An 11,886-nucleotide genomic window follows, 5' to 3' on the forward strand; every position below is an offset into this window, starting at 1 on the left:
CTCTGCATGCTGATTTTCATACCGTAATACATGGAAATGAATGGCTGCCTGGAAGAAAAAACACATTCAAACATCTAAAGAAGTATGCAAGAAGCAAGCTTTGGAAAAAGGCCTGTAGTAATGTTATGTATACGTGAATTGTAGTAAATGGGCAAAAACATGCAAAATCATTGTCATGGTCCTTTTAGGGTGGAATTCAGCGATGTTCTGCAAGTGGATTAATATTAATTTACCACTGATGCCAACATTGCCTCTTACCTAAATAATATATCTTTACCTACTACTGCGGAGGAGGATTGCTCCAGTTTAAATGCGGCATTCACACCAGAGGAAGTCTGGGCTGCGATCCAAGCCATGCCGAATGGGAAATGTCCGGGCCCAGATGGGTTTGCGTTAGAATTTTTTTAGAAGTTTTGGCCAGAGATCCACCCGATACTTATGCCCGCTGTTAATAATATTTTGACAGGTGATACTCCACCCTCTTGGAGATATGCTTCCATTAGCCTACTCCTAAAAAAAGACAAAAATCCCTTGGACTGTTCATCGTATAGGCCTATCAGCCTACTCAATGTGGACTACAAAATAGTTGCAAAAGTACTGGTTCGTAGACTTGAAAACGTGCTTCCTAAAATTATAAACCCAGACCTGGCGGGATTTGTGAAATTGAGGTATGGCACGGATAATGTACGTTGTGCACTTAATGTCGTACAGTATCTTAACACTCATAAAAACCCGGCATTGATAGTTCCTCTGGATGCCGAAAAGGCCTTTGACCGAGTGAAATGTGGTCTAGGCTCTAGTTTTATTAATATGATTAAAATTCTTTACTCTGATCCAATAGCCACTGTAAATACAAACGGCCTGATGTCTGAGGGTTTTTCGGTGCGCAGAGGTTGCAGACAAGGGTGCCCTCTGTCACCTTTATTCATTGAGCCTTTGTCCGAAGCCATCAAAACTAATCCCGACATAAGCGGGATCACAGTGGGTGAAGAAAACCATGTTATTTCCCTATTTGCGGATGATGTTCTTCTGTATCTAAGGGATCCTGAAAAATCAATTCCAGCAGTTCTGAACTCTATAGCCTCGTTTAGTGCCCTGTCGGGTTACAAAATGAATCTAGGAAAATCTGTCGCTCTGCCCTTCAATATTCCCCAGAATATGTCCATACAATCCCCTTTTCAGGTGTCGGAGAGGGGTTTCAGATACTTAGGCATTTTTGTCACTCCCGAATTAAATAATTTATCTGAGACTAATTACTCCCCTCTAAACCAAAAAATTATAAACGATTTGAAGAAGTGGACTTCCTTACTGACTTCCTTCCTTGGGAGAATCAACACTATAAAAATGAACATCCTTCCCCGATTAAATTATTTATTTCAAAATCTTCCTTGTTATTTGACCCCAGCATTTTTTAAGTCACTGAACTCTTATATCTCTCGTTATATTTGGAACAACAAACATCAGAGAGTTAGGTTCTCTAAACTTATTAAGCCGAGGGAACTGGGAGGCTTATCCCTGCCCAATCTACAACTCTACTATTGGTCAGCGCAACTTAAAACAATGACAAATTAGTTTATGAATAGGAAGGATTCTTTATGGGTTGGTCTTGAGTCTCTAGCATGTTATCCCAGAAGGCTTAAATCCCTCCCCTTTATCAACAATATAGATCAGATAAATTCCCTTAAAAATAATATAATTGTTTATAACACACTACTGGTCTGGAGGGATGTGAAGAAATATTTGAATATCCCCTCTGTTATTTCTGTTTGGTCTCCCCTGGTATTGAATCCTGACCTTCCGGCACAGATTAGGAGTATTGGTTTGTTGTGGACTTCCAAGATCTTGCTGGCCTGTTGGTCTCCGACTCATTAAAATCATTTGAGCAAATTAGGACTGATTTTTTTTTAAATATCTCCAAATTCGTCATTATAATGAGTCTCTTTTAAGAAAAAACAGGATCCGACAAACCTGTCGGAACTGGAAAATACTATGGTCTCGGCCAAATCCCCCAAAGGAATGATCTCAGAGACTTATGCTCTACTACTGTACTCTGATTCTTCAGGTTATGATTCTCTGAAGCCGTTGTGGGAGCGTGATCTGGGGGTAACCTTTAGTCCTGCAGATTGGATCAAGATTTGCAATGGGATCTTCCCGAAATGCACTTCACTTTCTATACATGAACAAAATTTAAAAATTTTCCATAGGACTTATTTTACGCCTATTCGCCTCCAGAAAATGTTCCCCAACAGCTCAAACTTCTGCTATAAATGTAAAACACACAAAGGTACGTTTATCCATCTGTTTTGGTCTTGTGACCGCAACCAGACATTTTGGAAAGAGGTCCATTCTGTGATCCAGGAGGTTACCGGTAAACAGTTTACACTGACTTCTTTATACCTGTTTTAAACCATACTCCGGACAATAATTTTGATACAGACACCAAATCTCTGTTAATAATTATTTTATTTTTGGCTAAAAAGTGTATCTTGCTGCGTTGGTCTACACCGTAGGTCCCTACAGTCGGCATGTGGATATCACAGATATCGGCTCTTCTCCCTCTGGAGAAATTGACTCATGATCTTAACCATAAATTGGACAAATTCTGGAGGCTCTGGAGACCCTTGCATTCTTTCCTACAGAGACTTTGACCTACTTGTTTGTCCCTGGTAGGCGATGGCTGATTGCGCCATCTGTATGTGCTATTTACTTGTTTCTTGTCGTATTCCTGTACAATTTATGTATATTTATTATTTATTTTTTTTATTATTATTATTATTTTTTTTACTTGTTTTTCCTTTCAGTTTAACTTTAACATATTGCAGCGTCTGTTGTTGGTTTGGGGTGGGATTTTTCTGTTTTGTATGTTTTTCTGTTGTTGTTTATGTTGAGAGGTGTGTATGTGTTTGCTAAATTTAAAAATCAATAAAAAAAAAAAAAATATATATATATATATATATATGTATATATTAACTTACCATATTGATGCTTCATAAGGCTGCGTCGCTACCATTCCCTGCACACCGGCTGCGCTTTGATTGAAAATACTGCATGTGACGTTTGAGAAGGTGCGTTTAGTGAAAGTCCCACCTACTGCAAAGTGGGTGGTAGTGGGTGGTATTAGCTGGAAACACTTATCAGTACCTCCCTCTGTCAAAAATGGCAATAGTTCATCAAAACAAATGCGCTGTTTAAATTGAGGTGACATTAATGTGTCAATGAGATTTACTTGTGTCCAAGTAAATCTGTGAGCCGTTGCTGCACTCAGGCTAAAGATAACTTCTTGTCATCCGTCGCTGAAAATCACCAAGTGCAGGGCTCTCACTAGTGCTCAGCTCTGACCCGCCGGACATAAAATGGACATCAAGATATTTCCAATAGTAATAACAGAAAAGACACCGAACCGGTTCGGTGTCTTTTCTCTGAATCACATAGATCTTAAGTTCAGGATTTTTATGTTTATCAACTAGCAACTTAGCAACTTTTCAGCAACCTTCTTTGTTTTTAGACTTTAGAAAAGGCAAAACTAAAGAATGTTTTCATATCGCGCCGCCAAGATCAGTACTTTGCAGTGATTTGTTTTCCCCCACGTCAGCTGACAGAAATGTTAAACGTTTTCCTCCTGTGCCGACTGTATCTATGGCCTTTCAAATTTTAACAGCTCTAGGGGCTTGAACCCCTAACTATCGATATACAAGGTTTTCAATAACTTTTTCATTGATGGGGAACAGCAAGAAGTCTGGGCATTAGGTAGATGGGCATTCATTCAAAAAAGGTTGAGAACCACTGACATAACATACAGTAAGTGCCTTATGGATGTAATGCCTTGTTCCTTCGTTGGAAAAAGGCAGAAATGTGGCAGTGGAACCTGCACTCTCACAATGTGCAGTGTGTACGCCTGCATCACAGAGCTGCATGCCTGGATGGACCAGACCATTGCTGCCAACTAAATCCACCTTCATACTGTTTTCGGTTTCATCCTTCTAATCAATAAAATGAATGTCTACAAGCTAGTTGTGGTCTGTTTTTGATAAGTTCATTTCCTGTGTGAAGCAGAGGAGTGTATATGAAGTGTCTCGACAAAGCATGGGAGTCTTGTAGTAGCGGCAGACCCAACACGCACTTGCTAATATGATGCCAGTAATAGCAAAGATTTGTGACTCAATCATATTGGTTGTAAAATGCACCCTCATTGTCTTTAGAGCTGATGATAGTCTTTTGACCAAAACGTTTTCTGTCTGTGCACTTTTGGTTTTTGCACTTTTTTTCATTTCATCACCATGTAAATAAATTGTGGCATTTTTTGCATCAGTTGGCCTATTTTTGGTTTTTGACCTTTATAGTGTGCAAATTCTTCATTCTTTCATAAAATAACGCCTTTTGAATGTGATAAACTGCTTGAATAATAGTCAAACAGCCTATCCGCTGCTATCATTGGATGCAGAGAAGGATTGTTTTGATTTTTCTGTTCTCGGTTTTATCAAAATTTAAGTCAGGACCAGTTTTTAAAAAAATGATTAAAACGCTTATTGTTATCCCAAGACTTGATTTGCTCGGCTCAACTATCTTTGAGGAAAAAAGCAAGGATGCCCACTATCCCCACTGCTCTTTGCAATGGCTACAGAACTGTTAGCTATGTGTATGAGAAGAAATGCAAACATAAAAAGGTCAAAAAATTAGTAACCAAGAATGTAAAATATCACTTTATGCAGATGACATTCTTTGATATGTTGAGCCTGAAAATGCAGTAGGCAAGGCAAGACAAGGAAAGTTTATTTATATAGCACATTTCATACACAAAGACAATTGAAAGGGCTTTACACAATGTATATAACACATTACATACATACAGAATAAGATAAAATTTCAAGTCTTTGCACTGAAGCACAACAACACAGTTCAATTAGTTAATTCCATAACGTTGCTTAAATACCACAAGATAATAACGTTACCTACCGTTAAGTTTGCAGGGCAGCAGAAGACATGTTACTGTTTACAAATCCGTTACTAACACAGGCAAGTTTGGAGCAAATAGTGGAATGTTAAGTTTCACTTTTGTTTTCACATTCTGTGGAAACTGGATTAGTACACTGCCAAAATCAACCAAGTTGATCTTGGTTGATCAACCAAGTCGATTATGTGCCTCTGTATGGGAAACTGCATCTCACAGTCAAAGACGCCCTCTAGAGGCCAACTGACGAAGTGCATTATCTCACTAAGCGTCCCTCACTGACTGAAAGACTGACTGACTGCGCCTTGTGATGCCCTTGGCTGCTCCATGGGAAAAACAAAAAGAGATAGTGTGTGAGAAGAATTCTGCACATTCTAAAAACACCGGAACAACTTGGGTCTCTGGATACAAAGTCAATTTAAATGAATCTAATGCATGTTAGACAATATTGAATAAGATAGCACTTTATTCATCCCCTTGGGGAACTTCAGGATAATATACTCCCCTCCCACACACAGGGAGGTCAGGGTCTGGAGCTGGCAGCGATTCAGTGTTTTGTTCAAGGTCACTTTAGCAGGTTGGGTTGCAACTTAACATAACATAAGTGCATTACAGTACTGCATACATTGTCATTGGGGGAATGGAGCACTGTTAACTGCAGTGTCAGTAAATGTCCTGCTCTGTCCAGTGAGGTTTGGGTTTAGTGAAAGAAGGAGAGAAGAAGTACAAACTGTGTGGGTGAGACACAGAAATGTCTCAAACTAAAGAGAAAGTAAGAAAAAATAATCAAGATGACCAACAGAGACTGAACAACAACATAAATCAGAACCTCAACAAGACAACAACATGAAATAACAAGAAGGGGAAATGAAATATAAATTGTGTTGAAGTCTCTCCAGTTTGGCTGAGTCTGTAGAAACAGAGATAAAGAACTAAACCCCGAGCCTCCTCCTCGCTCTGAACACGTCTGGGAAAATGTGGATTATCAGCAGCTGAGTCCAGGCAGAGAGGAACGACAACACGCATGTTCCCGGCCGGGATTACACTGACGCAGGTTAATAATTGGTGAACGTCTCGGGTATAAAAGGGGAGCGGAGGCTGCAGAGAACCAAGCTGAAAACATGGCCTTCCTCTGGATCCTGTCCTGCCTCGCCTTCGCCGGTGCCGCCTACGGTGAGCCTGCTCACACATCAGGAAGGGTTTTACATTCAGCTGTGTGCCTGTTCATGTCCTTCACATTAGCACCTTACCGTTATTTGTGTGTGGTGTTCTTCTGGGATGGTTTTGAAATCAGAGATAAATAGAAACTTTATTAATCCCACAAGGAGGAATTGAAGTATTGAGAAAGATTAAAAAATTAAAAGATAGTAAATATATGACAATATAATATAAAAAAATGAAGAGGCAATACACCTGACTAACTTTGAATTTACATTTCCTAGAGATATACACAGGTTTGCATGACAGATAAAAGATCAGGATATTATAAAACATTTATTTTGTATGTAAATGACATCTGGAGTGAGATGCAAGATGTCGACGAAGCAAACTTACAAATGAATTGAAAAATAAAGAATCAATGATGAAGCTGTAGCTATCCACATATTTTATATTATATACTAACAGTTATTTAAACAGGAGTTAGTTGCTGTATAATCCGTTATATTCTGAATGCTGCTGTGTTTTGTTGTCTGTCAGCCGGTCTGTGTCTACTGTGTGTCTACTTTCAGATTATAGTAATGTTTTCTGCATGTATCAGTCCAGCAGGACTGACTGCTGCTAGCTATATTATAAGCAGTGTTTCTGTGTGTGTGTGTGTGTGTGTGTGTGTGTGTGTGTGTCAGGCTGCGGCTCCCCAGCCATCCCTCCAGTCATCACTGGTTACTCCCGCATCGTGAACGGTGAGGAGGCGGTGCCTCACTCCTGGCCCTGGCAGGTCTCCCTGCAGGTAAACACACCACAGCACACACACACTTCCTGCTGCTGCACACCATCCTGCTGATTAAACACACACATCAGTTCACATCAAATACTGATTTAAAATAATCGGATTACATACTTTTGCCACAAGGTGGCAGCAGTTCATTTTATTTCAACTATAAAGACAACACACAGCAGCTGACATGCAGCCAAACAACTGTTGCATGAAAAATATTACTTTGCCTTCATGAATGCAAAAAAAGAATTGCTTGCTGTAATTCATTACTCTGTATTTCATAAATAAGAATGGTTTTAGTCTCCAAAATGTTAGTATTGTGTAATCTAAGGTCTCAGGTTGGTTTATAACCTCAGCAGCATCTCATAATGAGTTATATTTTTATGCTAGACATTATTTATCATTGAAGGTTATGGAAATCTCAATTTGGAATGAAACTCTGAAACTGAGTTGGACAGATTTTTGTTCTGTTCTTAATAAACCAAACCTTCAGCAGTATAAAAACAAACTGACCCACTAACTGTTCAGACACACTGAGAAACATAACTGGCCTGTAACAAGTTGGTTTGTTGACTTTGTTGACTTTGGTTAAGTTAATGCCTTCTTCCTTTGTTGGGAAAAAATCAGTCAGAAATTTACAGAAGGAATAAAATCAGATTAATCTTATTGATTCCTGTGGAGAAACTGAACCAAACCTCCTTGAACTTGAATCAGTCCAGGAGGTTTAAAGAGTGAGCGCTGCTGCAGACCAAAGTAAACCTTCACTGCTAGTAGTTCTATCTGGATTTCTTTCTGTCTCATTTACCATTCTGTGTTTTGATCCCAGGATTACACTGGTTTCCACTTCTGCGGCGGCTCTCTGGTCAATGAGAACTGGGTTGTGACGGCTGCTCACTGCAACGTCAGGTAGGCTGAGGCAACGAAACGCTGTCAAACAGCAGAAGAAGCCTGTTGCTCTGGGTCAATAGAAAATGTAAATATCGATTGGAAATGTAAAAAACAAAACGTATTGTAAACGTATTTCAATGAGTCAGCTAATTTGTCTACAGTTACAGTTTAATGTCAAATTATTTACATTTTAAATAAAAGATGAATTTAAAGGAGTCATGAAAATAAATGGAAGGAAAGGGTGAAGTCAGAATATTTTCTTTTATTTGTTGCTTAACAAATAGCTGTGGAGGGGAAAACACTGAACTGAACTGTATTGAGTTGAACTGACTGAGCTGATATGAAATTAATCAAACTGAATATGATTGAACTGAACAGAATAGGAGAGAGTAGAGTAGAATATCACTGAATTGAAATGAATCAGATTGAACCGAACTGCTGTCTGCTGTCTGGTGCAGGACGTCCCACCGTGTGATCCTGGGTGAACACGACCGCTCCTCCACCGCTGAGGACATTCAGGTCATGAAGGTTGGCAAGGTAAGCTCTGTCTGTCCTGGATAGAATATAGAATATATTTATATTAGTTCCACCAGCTGACCCTCCTGCTTCCCCCTGAAGGTGTTCAAGCACCCCCGCTACAACGGCTACACCATCAACAACGACATCCTGCTGATCAAGCTGGCCAGCCCCGCCAAGATGGGCATGCGTGTTTCCCCGGTGTGTGTGGCCGAGACCGGAGACAACTTCCCCGGCGGCATGAAGTGTGTGACCTCCGGCTGGGGCCTGACCCGCCACAACGGTGAGGGAGGCTAACGCACACTCTGAAAACTAGCTGCATCTAAACACACGTTCAAACTGTGAGCCGGACCGCCACAACGACACACACTCTGAAACAGTGGAGTTAAACCATGGAGGCTGAGAGTCTGCAGGTTTTCCTTCCAACCAAACTACAGCAGCTGATTTCACTGATTAGCACCTTCAAGCGGAGAGGAGGAACTTGGAAGGTTGGAAGGAAAACCTGCAGACTCTCGTCCCTCCATGGATCAGGTCGGACACCACTGGACTGAAAACTCTGGGGGTCATCTGGGTTTTTCTAAAGTCCTAAACAGGATCAGTCTTAAGTCCTGTTTTCATGGGACTGGTATTATGTAGAGACTTCATGTAATTCATGAATTCCCTCCCAACCTCTGTGTTTCATCAAACATATTCACACAGGATAATGATTAGCTTGGTTAAGCTGTCTGATTTAAATCTTGTATGTTGCAGCTCCTGACACCCCCGCCCTGCTGCAGCAGGCTGCCCTCCCCCTGCTGACCAATGAGCAGTGCCGTCGCTTCTGGGGCAACAAGATCAGCGACCTGATGATCTGCGCCGGAGCCTCCGGAGCCTCCTCCTGCATGGTGGGTGACAGTGGCAAACGGCAGCCATTTTGATGTCAAGTCAAGTCCCTTTCACAGTCAGACCAGGGGAATATACTTCAGTACAGATAGAAAAAGAGCAGCGTACACACAGTGGAGAGACAATGCAAAGTGCGACATTGCCATACATACATCCAGTGCCATGAGTCATGATTCGTTTACTGAGATTTTTATTTGTTTTAAGTTTAGTTCAGTTTAGTTATTTCCACAAATCAAACAGTTGAAAAAGAGGAAAAGAAAAACAAACTGCAGGTGAAACAAAGAAACCCTGACGGGCTTAAACAGTGAAGCATCTCACCCTAACACATGTGAAAAAATACAAGTTTTCCATCACACAATAAACAGTTTCAGACCTGCTGCATATCTTTCCTCACAGCAGCATCACATGCATTAGAGCCAGAGGTGCAGCAGCTCAGTTCTCCTGCAGCTTTATCAGCGTCACTGCTTGATGTTTTGGTGTGACTGGTTTTCCTCCTGCTGTGTTTCAGGGCGACTCTGGCGGCCCCCTGGTCTGCCAGAAGGCCGGAGCCTGGACCCTGGTTGGTATCGTGTCCTGGGGCAGCGGAACCTGCACTCCCACAATGCCCGGCGTGTACGCCCGCGTCACCGAGCTGCGCGCCTGGATGGACCAGACCATCGCTGCCAACTAAATCCACCTTCATACTGTTCTCAGTTTCATCCAGAAAATCAATAAAATGAAAGTCTAGCTACAAGCTGGTTGTGGTTTGTTTTTTGAGTTAATTTCCTGTGTGGAGCAGAGGAGTGTATATGAAGTTTATATGAAGTGCTTATGAAGCCGCAGCAGGGGAATGTTGCAATAGTGGCAGACCCAACATGCCCTAATGTATGTTTTTGCTATTATCGGTTGGAATTTTCAACAAAATTCAGAACGGATTGTTTTTTTAAAATTCATACCATTAACATTATCAGATTCTGATCAGCTCCTTAATTCCCCTTTCACACAAAATATCACTTTATGCAGATGACATTCTTTTATATGTTGAGTCTGAAAATGCAATGGGTAAGGCATTGGCATTGTGTATATAAAAATGCTGTAGCCTTCTTTATTGTTCCAATATGGAAGGAAAATATCTATAGAGTTGAATGCTGTAATCACTGTAATGACTGGAAGTCTTCATCCTCTTGGGTTTGTGTCTGGGATTCTTATGTTGTTTCAAGATTTAAACCTGTCCTGTACAACAAGGCCAACAGCACTGCAAGAGGGTTCACATCACATCATAGCTTAAGATCTGGCATATCACTGTGAATAAAATCTAATTTTACACTTTGGTTTTGTACAAGGTGTTTTAATCACAAAACCCTCTGATGTGTGTATATTCATCATGTTCAAATGTGAGGTTAAAAAATGAGATCCCATTTTGAAATTCATGTAGGCCTACTGTTGATTTTCCATGTTTTACTTTTGTTTAAGTACATGGTACTTATTTAGTCTGATCTTCAGACTGAATGTCCATCTGGTTCCACTCCATTATTCAGATGAGATTTCCTCCTCGTTAGCATTTTTGTGTGTGGGGGGGTCGATTTTCCCCAAACCAATCACTAGTGACTGACGTATCTGAACCAATCACTAGTGACTGACGTATCCTGATCTTATTAAATGAAGCTTCAGAAACACTTGCCAGAGTGCAACTGAAACTGAAGTAGGTTTTATATTAAATGGATATTATATTAAACATTGGCTTTTCTTAAATCCATACACTGGATATTGTACATAAAATGTTAGTGTTTATTTCTGCAAGTGCCTTCTCACAAGTTGTTGAATTTTAAATAACTGTTTGATCTTGAACCACAGTTTGTTGGTAACAGTGAACCACAGTTTGTTGGTAACAGGTTTGAACCAAACACCAGGCCTGGTCAGTATGAAAAATGAGGAACTGAAATAATCAGTCAGCTAGCCTAATGTACTTCCTTTACCATGTGGTGAGTACAAGGGCATAACTTTGGTTTGAACATTGGGTGGGGTTGAGATGCATCGACCCTGACAACACCAACCCTATAGGGGGGTCAGGGGCTTGGTCCTCCCGGGAGATGTTTTTGAATGAACAGCTGTGAAATGATCATTACTGGTGAATTTTAGGGGGAAAATACTTAAGACTACTTGGGCAAGAATCTGCACAAGCTCCAGTCAGAAATGTACATCCATCTCCATCTCCATTGACAAAACTACTGTGTTACCATCTCAGACTGCCAAGAACCTCGGGGTGATCCTGGACCACCAGCTGTCCTGCTCTGCCTGCATTGCAGCGACAACCCGTTCCTGTAGGTTCTCCCTCTATAACATCTGCAAAATTCACCCGTTCCTTATGAGGGAAGCGTCTCAGCTCCTGGTCCAGGCTCTTATCATCTCCTGCCTGGACTCCTGCAACGTTCTTCTGGCCGGGCGACCCTCTGCCATCAGACCTTTACAGCGCATTCAGAACGCTGCAGCCGTCTGGTGTTCAACCAACCAAAATTCTCTCACGTCACTCCCCTCTTCTGGTCGCTTCACTGGCTTTCCATCTCCGCACGCATCAAATTCAAGACACTGGTCCTCTCCTACAGGACAGTACATCAGACTGCCCCTCCCTATCTGCAATCTCTGGTCAGGTTCAGACTCCACCTCACCCCTCCGCTCCTCCACCCTTGCAGGTCGCCTCGTATTTGGGCTCAGAAGTCGCTCATCCCGGTCGACTCTT

The 11,886-nt window shown here is 41.2% G+C and overlaps 1 protein-coding gene across 1 annotated transcript; it reads left to right on the forward strand.

The window, feature by feature from the left end:
* The first annotated feature begins 6,069 nt into the window (after positions 1 to 6,069).
* Positions 6,070 to 9,840, forward strand: LOC139639369 (chymotrypsin A-like). Its single transcript, XM_071513453.1, has 7 exons — positions 6,070 to 6,121; positions 6,793 to 6,896; positions 7,711 to 7,790; positions 8,231 to 8,309; positions 8,391 to 8,571; positions 9,039 to 9,172; positions 9,679 to 9,840. The coding sequence occupies exons 1-7, from the start codon at positions 6,070 to 6,072 to the stop codon at positions 9,838 to 9,840; spliced, it is 792 nt and encodes a 263-aa protein (XP_071369554.1).
* Positions 9,841 to 11,886: the final 2,046 nt, after the last annotated feature.

Source organism: Centroberyx affinis, unplaced genomic scaffold (genome assembly GCF_046629955.1).
Source record: "Centroberyx affinis isolate AG114_WGS23_722 - 3 ecotype Tasmania unplaced genomic scaffold, CSIRO-AGI_Caff_v1 ptg007186l_1, whole genome shotgun sequence".
Lineage (NCBI taxonomy): Eukaryota > Metazoa > Chordata > Actinopteri > Beryciformes > Berycidae > Centroberyx > Centroberyx affinis.